The following is a 16,029-nucleotide window of genomic DNA, read 5'->3' as shown; positions in this document are numbered from 1 at the left end:
GAGTGAGCGATGCGTCCGCGTGGACAGCTGCTATACAATAATACATTTCCATTTACCTCCTTCTCTATATCCATACAAAATATCTATCAAACAAATAAAATTAAAATTTTCTTTTGAAAAATGAAATCATTCCATCAGTATTTTCTTATGACGTTGTCACGTTCAACTATCGTCAGTAAATCGACTTAACAGACAACCGATTTTTATACCCTGATAAATTTCCTTCCTACAATTGAAGAAGTCTCATAATAATAATAATTATCAATTAGGTACTTGAGCAAAACATCACTGCAAAAATTGGTTCCGTAAGAATTATTGTCCCTTCACATCGCCACTGACAACTCTTAATAAAATCAACATTACCATCTATCTGGACATATCCACCAGAGGTCACACGTAGCGCGTGACGTTACACTTTTCATACACTCTTTATACTCTGGTAAATTTTCTTCCTACAATTGAAGAAGTCTCATAATAATAACAATTATCAATTTATTAGAGCAAAACATCATTGCAAAAATTGGTTCTGTAAGAGAGTCCCTTCACATCGTCACTAAAAAATTTTCGAACTACCACTGACAACGCTCCCCACCGCCCAAATTTGAACGGTCCCAACAAGTTACGCATAATTTGGTATGATCCCTAAAGTTTTTGAGACATAGTGTCTGCTAATTGTAATTAATAACAGTTAATGTCTGCTACCTCCGTATTAGGCACCTCAATGCTGAGTAGGTGGGTAAGTTAAGGAAAGCTAAAAAGGGAAAACTTCACTTTTGGGGATGAAACGGATTATTAAGTAAACGTGCCACGACAAAATAGAATTAATTTGGGTCGTTGCCGGTTCCCTGCTGTAGAAAGAATGAATTTAAAGACGCGCCATCTTCTTATCTCTCCCGGACGCCTGGCGCAACATCTTAAAATTAATAATGTAATTAGCCAGGTCATATCTTTGGTAAGTCTCCTGAGATGTAGTCGTATAAAAGATTTATGTGTCGACTTGGAAGTGGGTGTTGGAGGGGGAGGACGGTTCGCAATCTGTCCTCTTTCCTTCTCTTATCTCTAACGGCTTTTATCGCTTGGCTGTTTTGTTTGGAATTTTGAATATATATATATATATATTTACGTACAATACCTACAGCGTCAGTTCTAATGGGAAGCATTAAGATATTAAGGTGCCGAGATGATTCAGGGGTAATACCCGGGATTGCCTCGTCAAAGCAACTGACGTTGGTCTACTGTTATGAAACTAGAACAAATTTGCCCCAAATATGCTGTATTGCTAATTACAGGTTCCCATGTTTAGAGCCTGTTAATTATATTAAAATGATAGAGTGATGTTTTAATAATCAAATAATCATCATTTTGTAAGAAATAATTCTACGTTTATTACTATTCGGATTACAATAATTTTATTCACTATTTGCTCTTGTCCTTTCTCACACACCATCACCTTGCCAACCCGGATTATTCATTAGTAATTCCCCTAGTAATTTTTCCCGCAACAAGGACCTCGTCATCCTCCGTATCAAATAATCATCATAAATTTGTAAGAAATAATTCTACGTTTATTACTATTCGGATTACAATAATTTTATTCACTATTTACTCTTGTCCTTTCTCACACACCATCGCCTTGCCAACCCGGATTATTCATTAGTAATTCCCCTAGTAATTTTTCCCGCAACAAGGACCTCGTCATCCTCCGTATTTCCTCGTGTGCTTCGCTATCGGCATCAGCGTTTGGCCATGGTTATTTCCACGGGATGCTAACACATTCCATATTGAATTTGACATTGCTGCAATGATTGAGAGATTAATAGTAAAAAAAACATAAATGAAGATTGGAAAAACTTTGGCGGTTGTTGTAGAACAAACAAAATAGCTCAAACCCCAACGCCAAAACACGACACCTTACTCGTCCGAAGCACTTTTCGGTAACAAGGTTACCTTCTTCAGGAACTGAAGTGAACTGTTCACGAAAAGTGCTTCGGACAACTAAAGTGTCGTGTTTTGGCGTTGGGGTTTGAGCTATTTTGTTTGTTCTACATTAATAGTAGTTTATTATATGAAACACTTTAGGAAACTCAGTAGTGGTCATTATTTAAATATTGATGTGAAAATTCATTTACTTTATATCCACTATAACACTTCAAGTTAACGAGGAAAAATTGTTACTACTGTCACTTTCTCGCCGAGAATTGAACCCGGAACTTTTGGCTTTCTTACTAATGCTTTGACCACAACGCTAAGAGAGATGTCAAAATCAACAACGACGAAACGTACTTAACAGGTCATAGATTCGTTGAACTAATGTATATACAGTCGAACCTGGAAAAGTGAAAATTGGGTATGCGAGGAAACTCTGTTAATGAGAGTATTTGCCAGGTCCCGTCATTTTGCCCTTCTAAAGCCTCTACAAGTGAGAAACATAAAACCTGTATAAGTGAGAGTCATTTTTCATGCCTGAACCTCTTTAAGTGAGATTGCTACTTGTCTATACCTCTATAAGCGTCAGTTTACTTTTGCTATTTTATGACTCGTTCTTGAATTTCAAGAGACTCTTATTTCATTCGAATGACCAAATCTGCGAATGACCGAGTAAGTCTTTATTATGTTATTACAGTCAAATGTGCGTACCGACTTATTTATCAATCTTATTACAGTCAGTTCATAAAAGCAGTTGCGAAGAAAGGTCCTGTTGTCCTGTACTTCTTCATAATGTCTAAACGAAAACTCAATGTGTTGTCGAACCGTATCTTTATAGACCTCTATAAGTGAGACAAATTCCTCCTGTAACTCTGTAAGCTAGAAACTCGGGTTACTAAGAAACCTCTATAAGAGAGAAACAGATCGCGGTCCCTTGAGCTCTCACTTGTCCAGGTTCGACTGTACGTATATTAATATTATATGAAACATTTTAAGAAACCCAATAGTGGTCAATATTTTAAATATTAATCTGAAATCATTTAATTTTTATACAATATGAATTACCTCAAACTACTTAATTACTTATGATTAAAATATAAGAGGGATATTTCCCAAAAAGGACTATTTCCCATCTTGTCACCTTTAACTCCATTTGAAAAGTATCTCCCTATTTTATTTACTTGAATTTCAGATGAAAACCTTCATAATTATCTTCAAGAGTGAAATTAATTAAAAATCGTTTAATTTCATTCATTTACGAGTTTGACACGTAATTATACAATTATTACCTGGAGTCTTTTACAGTAAGTTTACCAAATTGACGTTTATCTCAAGGTGTCATGTTATGTTTAAGTTAGACGTTCGTTTCGGTTAAGGTCGACCGGATATTATGTTGCATGCATTATCTAATTCTATCAGACAACATCTGACTCACGATCACACTTCTATGTTATTGGCGGGTACGGGCTCGAAGAGATCGTGAGATGGTACGGTAATAGCTGATTTCACAGCGAACCATCCAAAATTAATAGTTAAAACGTGATGGCAGCTTAAATACACCATTGTTTGCATAGCTTCGTGCTGCTGCAGTTAAAATGTAGATACATACGTATCGTATATGCATATACCCAGATCATAAGCAGGCCAGTGTCGAATGAATCTAGCGATAATTCAAAGGAACCCTGCTATGGAAAGTGGCCCTTTGTCAAACTCATCGAAACTATAGTTCTCCGTATACTTATATGTAGATAAAAAGTCTCAATAGGCGGTAAGTCGTAAAAACTCATCTTTTTGAAGTGAAACTTCTTTACGCACGGTAGGGTAAGTTCATTTCATGCGAGTTGCTATGTAACGAAATCATGCAACGCATTTCCCCCGCTGTCTGTCCCTATGTATGCTTAGATCTTTAAAACTACGCAACGGATTTTAATGCGGTTTTTTTTAATAGATAGAGTAATTCAAGAGGAAGGTTTATATGTATAATACATGCATAATATAGTAGAGAAACACTGATAATTTTAGAGGTTTGTAATGTGATGTCGTAAATAAACACATTTTTTTGCGCTTACATTGCAAACGCTGGCTGAACCCTACGAGATAGATCAAAATAATATACTACAGTATTGTACACCTTAAAAAGGTCTACAAAAAAGTCCGGGATGGTATATGTCTATCTCTTAGGGATAACCCACAATAACCATTTTTTATCCTTTACTTTTTACGAGAAATAATGGCTTATTTACGAAGCGATTTTAAGCAATACAGCATTAATCCTTATCCAATTAAGTACTTTTAAATACATTGTGCATTTAATATAGATCAATATGGCCCTTTACAGCATGTAATTTAAATGAATATTTTCGAAGATATTACAGACTTAAAATGCAGGGACATAGCGGTTGCGGCGGTACCGGCCGGTTTGTATTGTCTAATGACAAAAAAGCTGTGATTGTTGTATATAAAGACATTCTATAGTATATTTACTATCTGCATTGCACCCGTGCGAAGCATAGTGTATATAATACCATTAACCCCTATCCTATTTGAAGAAGTTTCACTTCAGTAGCGTGTTGTGTAATTACACGTTGTATTTTTTTTTGATATATGGTCTCCTAACGTTGCATTCTTCCTTAAGGACAAGGTACAGTTATATCTTTTATACGAGGTCTGTTCGAAAAGTATCGCGAATTTTGAATTTCCACGGGTTACGATTTCTTTGTGGCGTTTTGTTGGTACTTACATCTCTCACTTATATCGGCAAATTTGGCCATGTTGAATGTTCGGTTAATTTTTGACAGCTGCTTTGCTTGCACGTATTTTGGCTCGTCTTCGACTTTTGCCTATTCCAAAATAGTGGATCAAAGAATTAAAGAATGTTCATTGTGCATATGGGGAAGCTACCTTGGACCGAAGCAATGTTTGTTGGTGGTACAAAATGTTCTCAGAAGGTCGAGAAGAAGCGTACCGGACGCCCGAGCAGACAAAAACGTTGATGAAGTGAAGAAAATAGTATTGGCCAATCGTCGAATCACCGTTAGAGAAGTTGCTAAGGATCTAAACATATCGACTGGCTCCTGCCATTCGATTTTTACCAGTGATTTGGGCATGAGACTGATCACCGCGAAATTCGTACCAAAATTGCTCAGTTTCGACCAAAAATAGCACCGCATTAATATTGCTAAGAAGCTGTTGGCCTCTGTCCGCAACGACCCAAATTTACTCCAGAGGATCATAACTGGTGACCAATTGTGGGTTTGTGGTTATGAATTGGAAACCAAAGCTCAATCATCCCAATGGAAGCTACTGCACGAACCAAGAACGAAAACAGCTCGTCAAAAACAACACAGTAAAAATGCCGCAGTCACCGTATTCTCCAGATTTGGCCACCTGTGACTTTTTCTTGTTCTCGAAACTGAAAAGCACATGAAAGAACGACCCTACGCTACTATTGAGGTGATAAAGACGACATCGAAGGAGGAGCTGAACAAGATCACAAAAATTATTTTTACTTCCTTTTTATGATTACAGTTGCCTATACTTTCAACTACGTTTTTCCCGAAAAATGGTAAACATTCGGACACAAAACATTTACTTAATTTTCTTGTTTTATTGTGTTCTATCACGTTCTACAAGGTTGGTAGTTATTTCAGAAACACCCTGTATATTTTGCTTCCCGTTATCATTTTCCTATGTTTCCTTCGTTACAAAACATCTGCCTTTTCTTCCGTATTCTTATCTATTTCTCTACTGTGGGTACATTTTCAATATTCTGTTCTTTAAGCATTGAGTTTCTTTTTCTGTTTTGGTTTAACTTTCTAAATTTTCAAATAAATGATGCAAACTTCCTAGCGCATTGAAAACTGACATGATCACCAATCCGATTGAGTTAGCGCCTGTCCACGCATATGAATTTAGGCGGGCAGGGTATAGAATTAATCAAAACAGCTTTCCACTCTCAAAACTGGGCGCTTAAAATAGATTCAATCACCAGTGGACGGATGCTTAAACTTTATTGGCTAATTGCTTTTCACTTTGCATAATCATTCGTAATTAATTACATAAATATTGCCTACCTGCCATAAAAGTAACGCAACTTTTTCTGCTTTGAATAACTGAATTCAAACAGATTTACATAAGTAGTTTAATAATTAAATAGGAGGTATAGTAATATGTAAAAATTTCCGTATTAAAAAGTTACAGCTGGGAATTGTATTAAAATAATTATGGTCATTCACCGCGAAAGGGTATTATAAGAAGATTTAATTTAGAACAAAAGAAAATCTGGACCCTCCATCGCCGGAACCCTTTAGGGACCTCATTGTAATAATACAAAATCACAAGAGTAATGATTCAACTCATAAGTCCTATATTGAAAAGCAGTTTCATCACAAACCTGTTACAAAAAAGAGAACACAGCCTTGGATGTAAACTAGCGATATCTACTCTAGAATGATTCCAGGCTTATCTAATCAGTTAGGTTATTAAATTTACACATTTTAATATGCCTCTGACTAGACCTTCATGCCTGAGAAGGTGTCCTACCAACCTATCTCGCCTATTCTTTACTAATTTCCATAGTCTTCTGCTTTCCTATTCTTTCTAATATCTCTTCATTTCTAATCTTCTCTATCCACTGTGCCTCATCATTCGCCTGTAACTCCACATTTCAAGCGCTTCTAACCTTTTCTTTACAACGCCGCGGTACAAACATACCGGTGATGCCGAATTCCCTCCCGCAGGTAGTTTTGGTGAAAATATAGATAGTCGAATTCCCTCCCGGGTACTAGCCGAGTTCCCTCCCGTTCGTATCAGCTCCGATAATTAAGTTAACGACTACTTACCGATTTTATTTATCGAAAATAAATATATATTTATAGTGCACTTACACAATTAAAGAAAAAATAATTTCAGAAAGGAGACACATATCAGTTATGAAATGTTTATTTATTTAATTTTAAAATAGTTTTCCACTACCTTAACAATTCAATGTTTGGAAATTCGTGTGCGTCTAGCTTTTTGATGAATCATCTACAAAAACTTTATTAGTTTTAGTTTGTCTTGTTAACAATTTTCTAAAATTAGATGAAACACTTCGTATTTTAACATAAATTTCACATTGAAAATCTAGTAAAACAAGGCCATCTGCCGCCGTTGGGAGGCAATTGATATATAATTGGGAGGGAATTCGACATACCGAAAATTTTAACCCTAATTAAAAACAGGTACATAGGAGGGAACTAACCATTATCCAACCATACACCTTTAACAATCTTTTTCGAATATTTAAATTAACCGTTCGCTAGTATAGAAGTGACTTTTTAATGAAGGCGACTCGACCCTAAGCTATCCTCTGTTTTATATCCTTACTACTCCTTAAGATAAGATCTTATTAAATCTCATAAATGTAATTAGCAAAATGCTGCATAATCCTGAGTTATTGAAACTTTAATATATTGCGAAGGTATGGAAAGAATTCGGCAATAAAAATACTGAAGATCAGGATACTGATGACCTAATGTATTTGAAAAACCGAAATAATTTCAATTGAATCGGCTTTCACCCACGCGGCAGCCCTGGATAGAGCAACTGCTGGAATTTATTAATTTCCCAGTCATACGGATGTTTTTGTAACGGATCCGAAAAATTAAAATCGTAGTTTTCAACGGATATTGCAACTTGGAAGTCACAATGACATTGCTAGATAATTTGGAGATGAAGTATGAGTAGTAATAACAACACAAACCGATGAAAAATTCATAACATTCGTTTTTCTGTTTAAACAAAAGACTAAAAAAAAGTAAATAAATGATCTTATATAATTATAATAATAGAAAAGGCGGCAAATTTTGGACTCCGCCCTGGGTGGCAAAAATTTACGCTAATCCACTGCCACCTATACTAATTAATGAGCTAAAAGGAAAAAAATAAAACCATAAACAAATGTCCCCTAACTTCCCTAACACCAAAAAAATTCAATAAATAAAACTTTAAATTTCATTACACCCTCCCTTTTCCCCTTCTTTCTTTAAATCCCCTTTCTCTTCCTCATTACATTTTTTAAGAGCATCAGTCCATTTCTATTATCGTATATATACTCATATATTCCTCTATAGATCTTTACCTTCATCACATCCTTCCAGTACATGGATTAACGTTTTTCCTGTTACATATCCTGCACTTATTTTCTTCCTCTTTTATCCAATACACACATCCTCTACCTTCATTTACTACTCTGAACCTTGCCTTTATATCTATATCTTTTCCCTTATTCAAAAATGTTGGTTCTCAATTTATCTGCCAATGCTCCTATGTCTTTCATACATTCAACATATTTAGAGTTTCCAAGTCTCCTCCATCTTCCGCCCTTATCTTTTCTTTACACTTTACCTTTACCATTTCTTCGACACACATTTTCACTCTATCCCACTCATTCAGTTGCTCTTGATTTAGATTTAGTTCACTTAAAGCCTTTTCTCTCTTTTTTTTTTTCATACGTACTTTTAATTCCAACTTTTAATGTCCTCGTCCGTCATACTTATTTCCTGATACTTCCTCACTTAATTGTTGTAACTTCAATTGCTGTTTTACCACCCTATTCCTAGTTTCCTCAACTAAATTTCCACATTTTATTTCTCTCCTACTCACAAGATCCGGTATTCTACTTAAATTCAATACCCATTAAAAATTTTTTAACCTTCCACTTCTTTTTTTTCCACTCCATAAAAGTTATACTTCTAACTGTCGCATCGACCAACCTTTTCCACCTAACCCAATCATTCTTGTATAGCCTTTGTCGTCCTAGACGCCAAACACTTCCTAATAAGGCGTTCGCCTTCGCTAATTTTTAGCATCTGTATGTATTTTATCACTATTATTTTCCCCATTACTTATTCTAAGTGTGTGTAGTTTATAACCTCCTCTATCGTTTCAGTATTATTTCCTTCCTTTCTTTTTCATTCCTACCCCTTACTTCTCTATTTTAATTTAATTTTTGGGTTTTATACATTTGATTTAATCTGATTATTGTCACGACGCTTATTTTAAACTCTTTTCTTAACAATAATCAAGTATTGTAGAACCAGTTATTGGCTGAATTCTAACCTGTTTTTTTAGTTGCTTTTGTTTTTCCCGTTGGTGTTCTATGATGAAAATGCAAACCCCAAGGGTGACTTGTCCGAGTAAAACGGCATTTTTGGGACACACGACGCGGCAGCTTCTTTAACTGCTTGCCATTCTGTAACCGTTTGTTGTACGTGAGAGTGAAAATATTTCCATTAGCAAAGTATCTCGGGAATTTTCGTGTAACCAGCTAAACATACGTCTGTTAATGTCAGTTGTTTGTGTAAGAAATTGAATGCGAAAAGGAAGAAGTTTAATAAATAAATAGAAAAAAAAATACCAGTGCCTGCCGAGGGCGTGGAAAAATACATCTGGCTTGATTAAAGTTAAATCGACTTTTGCGTTTTTCCTTTCTAAGTATCTTTAAGTGGAAACTGTAATCGAGTTTCAAGCTGTTTTAATTATTTGGTTAGTAGAATAGCTTTTGTTTTATGCTATTGGGATCCGTCAAATGGGAGGAGCCTAAAAACATGGCGCCGATTAGGGAAAATTTATCGTAGTTCCTATAGTGTACCGTGCAATTTCCAAGTTTTTAAATTACGATAAAATGATAAGTATTGACACAATATGTGATTGGGCTGACACAAAGCCTCGGAAAGGAAATTTCGTTGAAGGTGAGCGTGTTTTTAATGCCAATCACATTATAAAATTCGGAAATAACAAATCCGGAAGCTAGCCTTCAAATTCCGTCAAGTTTACTGCCTACTTTTTACAAACTTCGGATTTAAAAAGTGATTCACGTTATATAATTGGTGAGGTGATTCTGGGTGATTTAAGCAATATCATATCAATGACTTGCACGTGCAAAGCCGATTTAAGAGAACGTTGCAAACACATTATTGCAACTTTGTTGTATTGCAGCAGGTAGGTTCTTAACCTCAAAATACTTATATCGTATCATTAGAATTGTGTTAAATCAATTACACAGGAATAAATAATTTCTCACTTTATAATTTTAGTATGATTCTAGTTTTAAATATTAAGGTTATGGCTGATGGTAAATACTTGCTGAAATATAATCATGTGCATTAAAATGACGTGAACAAATTTTTATTCCGGAATTCACTTCTTTGATACCTACTGCTTTCATCCAAGCTTCTATTAGTTTACTTTTTTCTCTAATTTTCCGAATATATTTTTTACATATATAAAACGGTTAGTTTTTATTGGAAAGTAGTTAATGTAGGTGAAGAGTGAAGATCTATGTCTGAAGTGCTATTGCAGCTTTTCACTGAACATATTAACTTTTTATTTGATTTGACTTTAGAAGAAAACTTCGTCGACTCCATCATCAAAACAATTTTTACTGTTTTAACGTGTTTTATTATTTTAATAAACAATTTTACAATTTGCGTGCACAGTTCCTATGTAAATTTTTCCCTCAGTCGAGTTATAAATTTTGCCACCAGATGGTGTATACCCATTTGACGGATCACAATACTTTCATAAAACAGTACATAATAATATTAGTAAGCCTAAAACGTTTTAATTTATTTGGTCATTCAGTGGTATAATAAATTCCTAGTGAAACAGAAAGTTAACTTAAAATAGCACCAACTGTAAATAAAAACCCTATAAAGTTTCACGGTCACTATAGTACAAGAACGAAGCTAGTAAATGGTGAGATGTTCTATCAAAAGTCACGCTCACGACAAGCAGTTTTCACGAAGGACTGCAGTGCTTCACGTTCCACGGTTATATAGTTATATACAAATGGCAAAACTTTTGCAAAGATAGAAGCAAATGGTAGAAGTAAAAGCTTTTGCTACAATATGTTTTCATAATCTATACCTTTTCCGGTACGATGTTGGTGTCCCGACAGCAGCACAAGAAAATAAAACAATTTAGGTTTTACTAAGATTTTACGATTTTTATTAAAGACTAAGGCATAAATGTTATCTAGATCACTTATATAAACTGTCGTATAAAATATTCAATTATTCTCTATCCCTGATTGTTCCGGAAACTTCCCGTAAGTTCTTTTAGTCAATCCAGTCTTGTTCGCATTATAGTTTATGATTTCTGCTGTTAGCATTGGGGTATATCAATAGCATCGACCGCCTACGGCGTATTTCGTTTAGGTGTACTATTACTTTTTAAAAGCATACGTAATCCTAAAATGTGGCATCGTGCTACAGATGGCGTTTACTGCGCCATTTGTAGTATTTTCGAAAACGCACTGTTAAGACAGCAGGTAAAAGTTGGTCTATGTTCTGTCGGAGCTGCCTGCGACGCGCTGACGAGATCCAAAAAGATCGAAATCGCGATCGGCGTCTGGCAGTTTCGACAGAATACAGACCACTTCGAATTATTTTATTCGATTAAGCTAGCGTGCCTATCACTTTGAGGTTGGCTACGTCGGGATTCGTTTTCAGCAAGTAGATATCCACACAAGTGGACCTTGTTGGAGCATTACGTAGTCCTAAAATGTAGCATCGTGCTACAGATGGCGTTTACTGCGCCATTTGTAGTATTTTCGAAAACGCATATGTATAAAATTTCCAGGTTTTATGTTATTATAATTGCTATTACCAAATTTTTTAACCACAATTCTTTTAATTTTACTTATGGACGCTTGAATGGTGTGTTCATCAAAACTGACTTAGCGCTAGTAAACGTTTATCCAATTATTACAATTTTGTATCGCTTTTAATCCTCATTTACCATCACAATTTTACCCTGTTTGCAACTAAAAATCTGATAAAATTTCGCTTGATCATCGAATCGCCATTGCGTTGATAAAATTCCACATTTAACAAATCCGCCAACTAAAATTTATTTTTCGGCGGTTTGGCCTTTACATACAACACGTGGCTGTGTTTTTGCTGGATAAAATCAATAAAAAAGTGTTCGTTCGTTGCAGGGGGTGGCGAATGCCGCTCGGCACTGGGAATGGAAGAGGGTCGTATTCCCGACCACGCTATCACGGCCAGCTCTTCGTACGAGACCAAGTCTGTCGGACCCCAAAATGCCAGGTAAGGGGAGTCATGATAATAAGCCCGTTGTTTTTGGCATGTTTATCTTATCTTGTTTTCATCGTTGATCTGTACGTTGTATGCAGTAAAAGTTAATTGAAAATTGACAATGACGATGACTTTTTTCTATATGTTGTTTCAACTTCTATTAAAAGAAGCTCGTTAATAAACAGTAGCACAGTAGGGTTATAAGAAGCTTACCTTTCCATTAAGGGGATTTATCGAAATCTTTGGGAGAGTCTGACGTATTTTCATTTAAAAATAGAACGAATTCTTTTTCGGTAAAAAGTTAAATGAAACCTTTGAATTACGGATTGTTGACAATAAGTAAGCAAATGATTCATGAATTATTAAAAAGATTATGGATTCTGATATAACAAAATCTGTTTGCTTCAGTACAAAAAATCCCCGAAAGGAAGAGAAAAATTTTTATCGGCTAGTCGCAGATAACGAACACTACAAGTACTTTTTAAAATGTGTGCATCTTTCCCTCGAAAGAGTTTGAAGAGTGTGTTTCTCTTTTATTACTATACTACCAATTGCTTCATTTATTTTGAATAATTTACATCGGGATTGACCAGTTTTACTCACATATCTAATATTATTTTTAAAAATGTGAACAAAACTGCTTTTTTTCAATGTGTATTTAAAAACCATAATTACATACAACCTACATAATATAAAGGTCAAGAGTCCGAGTACAGTTAATGAAGATCTTGAATATTAATTATGAAAATTAATATAAAAAATGTAAAAAAATGTAATGTATAAGGGTTTATTATTCATTTTATTCAGAATATATTGAATCGTCGTTAGTTTTTAAAATAAGAGGTTCATATTCAAACAGAATTTCAAAACATTTCCCTCTAGAGAATATTCATTTTTGATGTCACAGAATTAAGTATGTTATTCAATTAATTTAAAGTAAGAAAACAGTTAATTATCAAGACAAGCAAAGTACGACAAAAGTAAGCAAAGTATAAATACATTATCTTAAACTATCACCCCAATAGAAAATTCTGTACTTTCTTTTATTAATCTTTTAATTGGATTATGTACATTGTAATTAATTTTAATCACTTTTATGAAAATTATATTAAATAAGACTTCGCAACGCCACTGTAATTTATTTAAGATTCGTGAACAAATTGGTAGTTTAACAATAAAAGAGAGGCAAACTCTACAAACTGTTTGAATAGAGAGAAAAATGTACAAATTTTACGTATCAGCAGTGTTCGTTACATGCAACTAGCTGAGAAAGATAATTAAAGATAATCTTTCTCTTCCTTGTGATAGGTGTACGGTTTCATAAATTTATTAATCCAGTAATAAATAAAATACAACGTGTAATTATATAACACGCTACTGAAGTGAAACTTCTTTAAACACACAAACATACCGGGATAGGGGTTAAGGAATTGGTTTANTTGGAAATTAGGAGTTGAGCCTGTTTCAAAACACTTAACTGGTAATAATTCGGTGTCTTGAGGGCCACTACGAATTCGACTACGTGGCCGAGCAGAGGGGGACATACGTTGCATGATTTCGTTACATACCAACTCGCATGAAACGAACTTACCCTACAGTGCGTAAAGAAGTTTCACTTCAATAAAAAAAAATTAACAATTTTAACTTTATAATCCAAAACCGACAAAATTAAACTGAAGCGACTGTACCACATCTTACATCCCAACGAACAACGTTCATTGTTTAAAAGTTTTAGGACTTTGGAAATTAGGAGTTGAGCCTGTTTCAAAACACTTAACTGGTAATAATTCGGTGTCTTGAGGGCCACTACGAATTCGACTACGTGGCCGAGCAGAGGGGGACATACGTTGCATGATTTCGTTACATACCAACTCGCATGAAACGAACTTACCCTACAGTGCGTAAAGAAGTTTCACTTCAATAAAAAAAAATTAACAATTTTAACTTTATAATCCAAAACCGACAAAATTAAACTGAAGCGACTGTACCACATCTTACATCCCAACGAACAACGTTCATTGTTTAAAAGTTTTAGGACTTTGGAAATTAGGAGTTGAGCCTGTTTCAAAACACTTAACTGGTAATAATTCGGTGTCTTGAGGGCCACTACGAATTCGACTACGTGGCCGAGCAGAGGGGGACATACGTTGCATGATTTCGTTACATACCAACTCGCATGAAACGAACTTACCCTACAGTGCGTAAAGAAGTTTCACTTCAATAAAAAAAAATTAACAATTTTAACTTTATAATCCAAAACCGACAAAATTAAACTGAAGCGACTGTACCACATCTTACATCCCAACGAACAACGTTCATTGTTTAAAAGTTTTAGGACTTTGGAAATTAGGAGTTGAGCCTGTTTCAAAACACTTAACTGGTAATAATTCGGTGTCTTGAGGGCCACTACGAATTCGACTACGTGGCCGAGCAGAGGGGGACATACGTTGCATGATTTCGTTACATACCAACTCGCATGAAACGAACTTACCCTACAGTGCGTAAAGAAGTTTCACTTCAATAAAAAAAAATTAACAATTTTAACTTTATAATCCAAAACCGACAAAATTAAACTGAAGCGACTGTACCACATCTTACGTCCCAACGAACAACGTTCATTGTTTAAAAGTTTTAGGACTTTGGAAATTAGGAGTTGCGCCTGTTTCAAAACACTTAACTGGTAATAATTCGGTGTCTTGAGGGCCATTTCACGTTTTAATGGCTCCGATCATTACAAGCGAATGAGTTGTATAATAAAGGTGTCCGTGGACTCGCCTTTTATTGTCATGCCAAAATTTATGTGGCTATTGTTGACAAGAGCATCAACAAAATATGCTACGAAAGCCTAACGACGAGCCCAGTTATCCCAGTATGAGAGAAGCGTATGATCTTGTAATCGTTAAGCTGCTAATATCCATTGTAAATTCAGTTTTACGAGCGCGTTTTTCAATAAAACATGACCGACAATGGCCACGATATTTACGACTTTTTGAAGATACTATGGCGTACGCTTGTACATATATGGGACCTGGATTCTTATTCTTCATTTTCATGTTTCGCTCCCTGTTCGCTCGCCGTCAGGTGAAGAATTGACCAGTGCAGTATTTAAATTTTCCTCCTTGACTTTTATTGCACCGTTGGTACGAAAATAACACTCGAAACGTACAACTGCACAAGTGCCTCATAGTAAAAAAGTGATTTCACTGTTATTTATTAGTTTCTGGACGGATCTAGATCCCTTAGCCATATAAAGTCTGGAATGTGTGGATATTAAGATTAAAATTAAGAAGTATTGTTATCAGCATTTAGTGACCATGTGCTTATTAAATGCTTCATTCCGTCAAATAATTATGTTCAAAATATTTCACAAATATTCCTACACCTTACAAATAAGTGATTGCTGAAATATTTCTTGAATTTAAACAAAACAATTTTATTTATATTTTAGAATTAATTAATAAATTTTAATGAAAAATTCTATAAAATTGCTATTTAATGATTTAAATTCTGAACTTTGTCTGATGGAGTTTTTCTGAAACGTGTGGAATAAATAACAAAAAAACACCCTTAAGTTTTACTTAAAAAGGTTCAGATCTAAGTATATAAATGTGTATACATAAGTCCATGGGTGAGTAAGGGAGTAGGGATGCTACAAACTATATAGTACTGTCTATTAGTAAAACATTACCACATATTTAATTCCAGCTGATTATTATTTTAAAAAAATGTTTTGTTTTAAATGTTTTTTTAATCTGTGGTGTTTCTAATAAGTTTAACTGATACTTAGTTATTGTAATGTGAAGTTTTAATGTTTTTATTATTTAAATTGTGACAGTTTTCTGTAATGTTCGATTGCGTATGTATGGTAGTAAAAAAAGTTTGTGTGACTTGAAAAGGCTTGTTGAAAGAGTCTCAAATATATTTCTTTATAATTTTAAAATAAATAGTTCCAGTCATTTAAGAAAAACGGACAAAAAATTGACCATTCCGCCGCCTTACCTCCGAAACTACTGAACCTAAA

At 34.7% G+C, this 16,029-nt stretch overlaps 1 protein-coding gene across 1 annotated transcript in view; it reads left to right on the top strand.

Annotated features, from left to right (window-relative positions):
• LOC108741434 (discoidin domain-containing receptor 2-like) overlaps window positions 1-16,029 on the top strand; it is a 388,424-nt gene that overhangs the window by 150,427 nt on the left and 221,968 nt on the right. Inside the window, exon 4 of the mRNA XM_025977248.1 lies at window positions 11,909-12,020. Coding sequence (XP_025833033.1) covers window positions 11,909-12,020 — 112 coding nt within the window. The remainder of the gene's footprint in view (window positions 1-11,908; window positions 12,021-16,029) is intronic.

The sequence above is a fragment of the Agrilus planipennis genome, unplaced genomic scaffold (genome assembly GCF_000699045.2).
Source record: "Agrilus planipennis isolate EAB-ADULT unplaced genomic scaffold, Apla_2.0 scaffold24, whole genome shotgun sequence".
Classification (NCBI taxonomy): Eukaryota; Metazoa; Arthropoda; class Insecta; order Coleoptera; family Buprestidae; genus Agrilus; species Agrilus planipennis.
The sequence above is the reverse complement of the archived record's forward strand: the minus strand, read 5'-3'. Positions and strand labels throughout refer to the sequence as shown.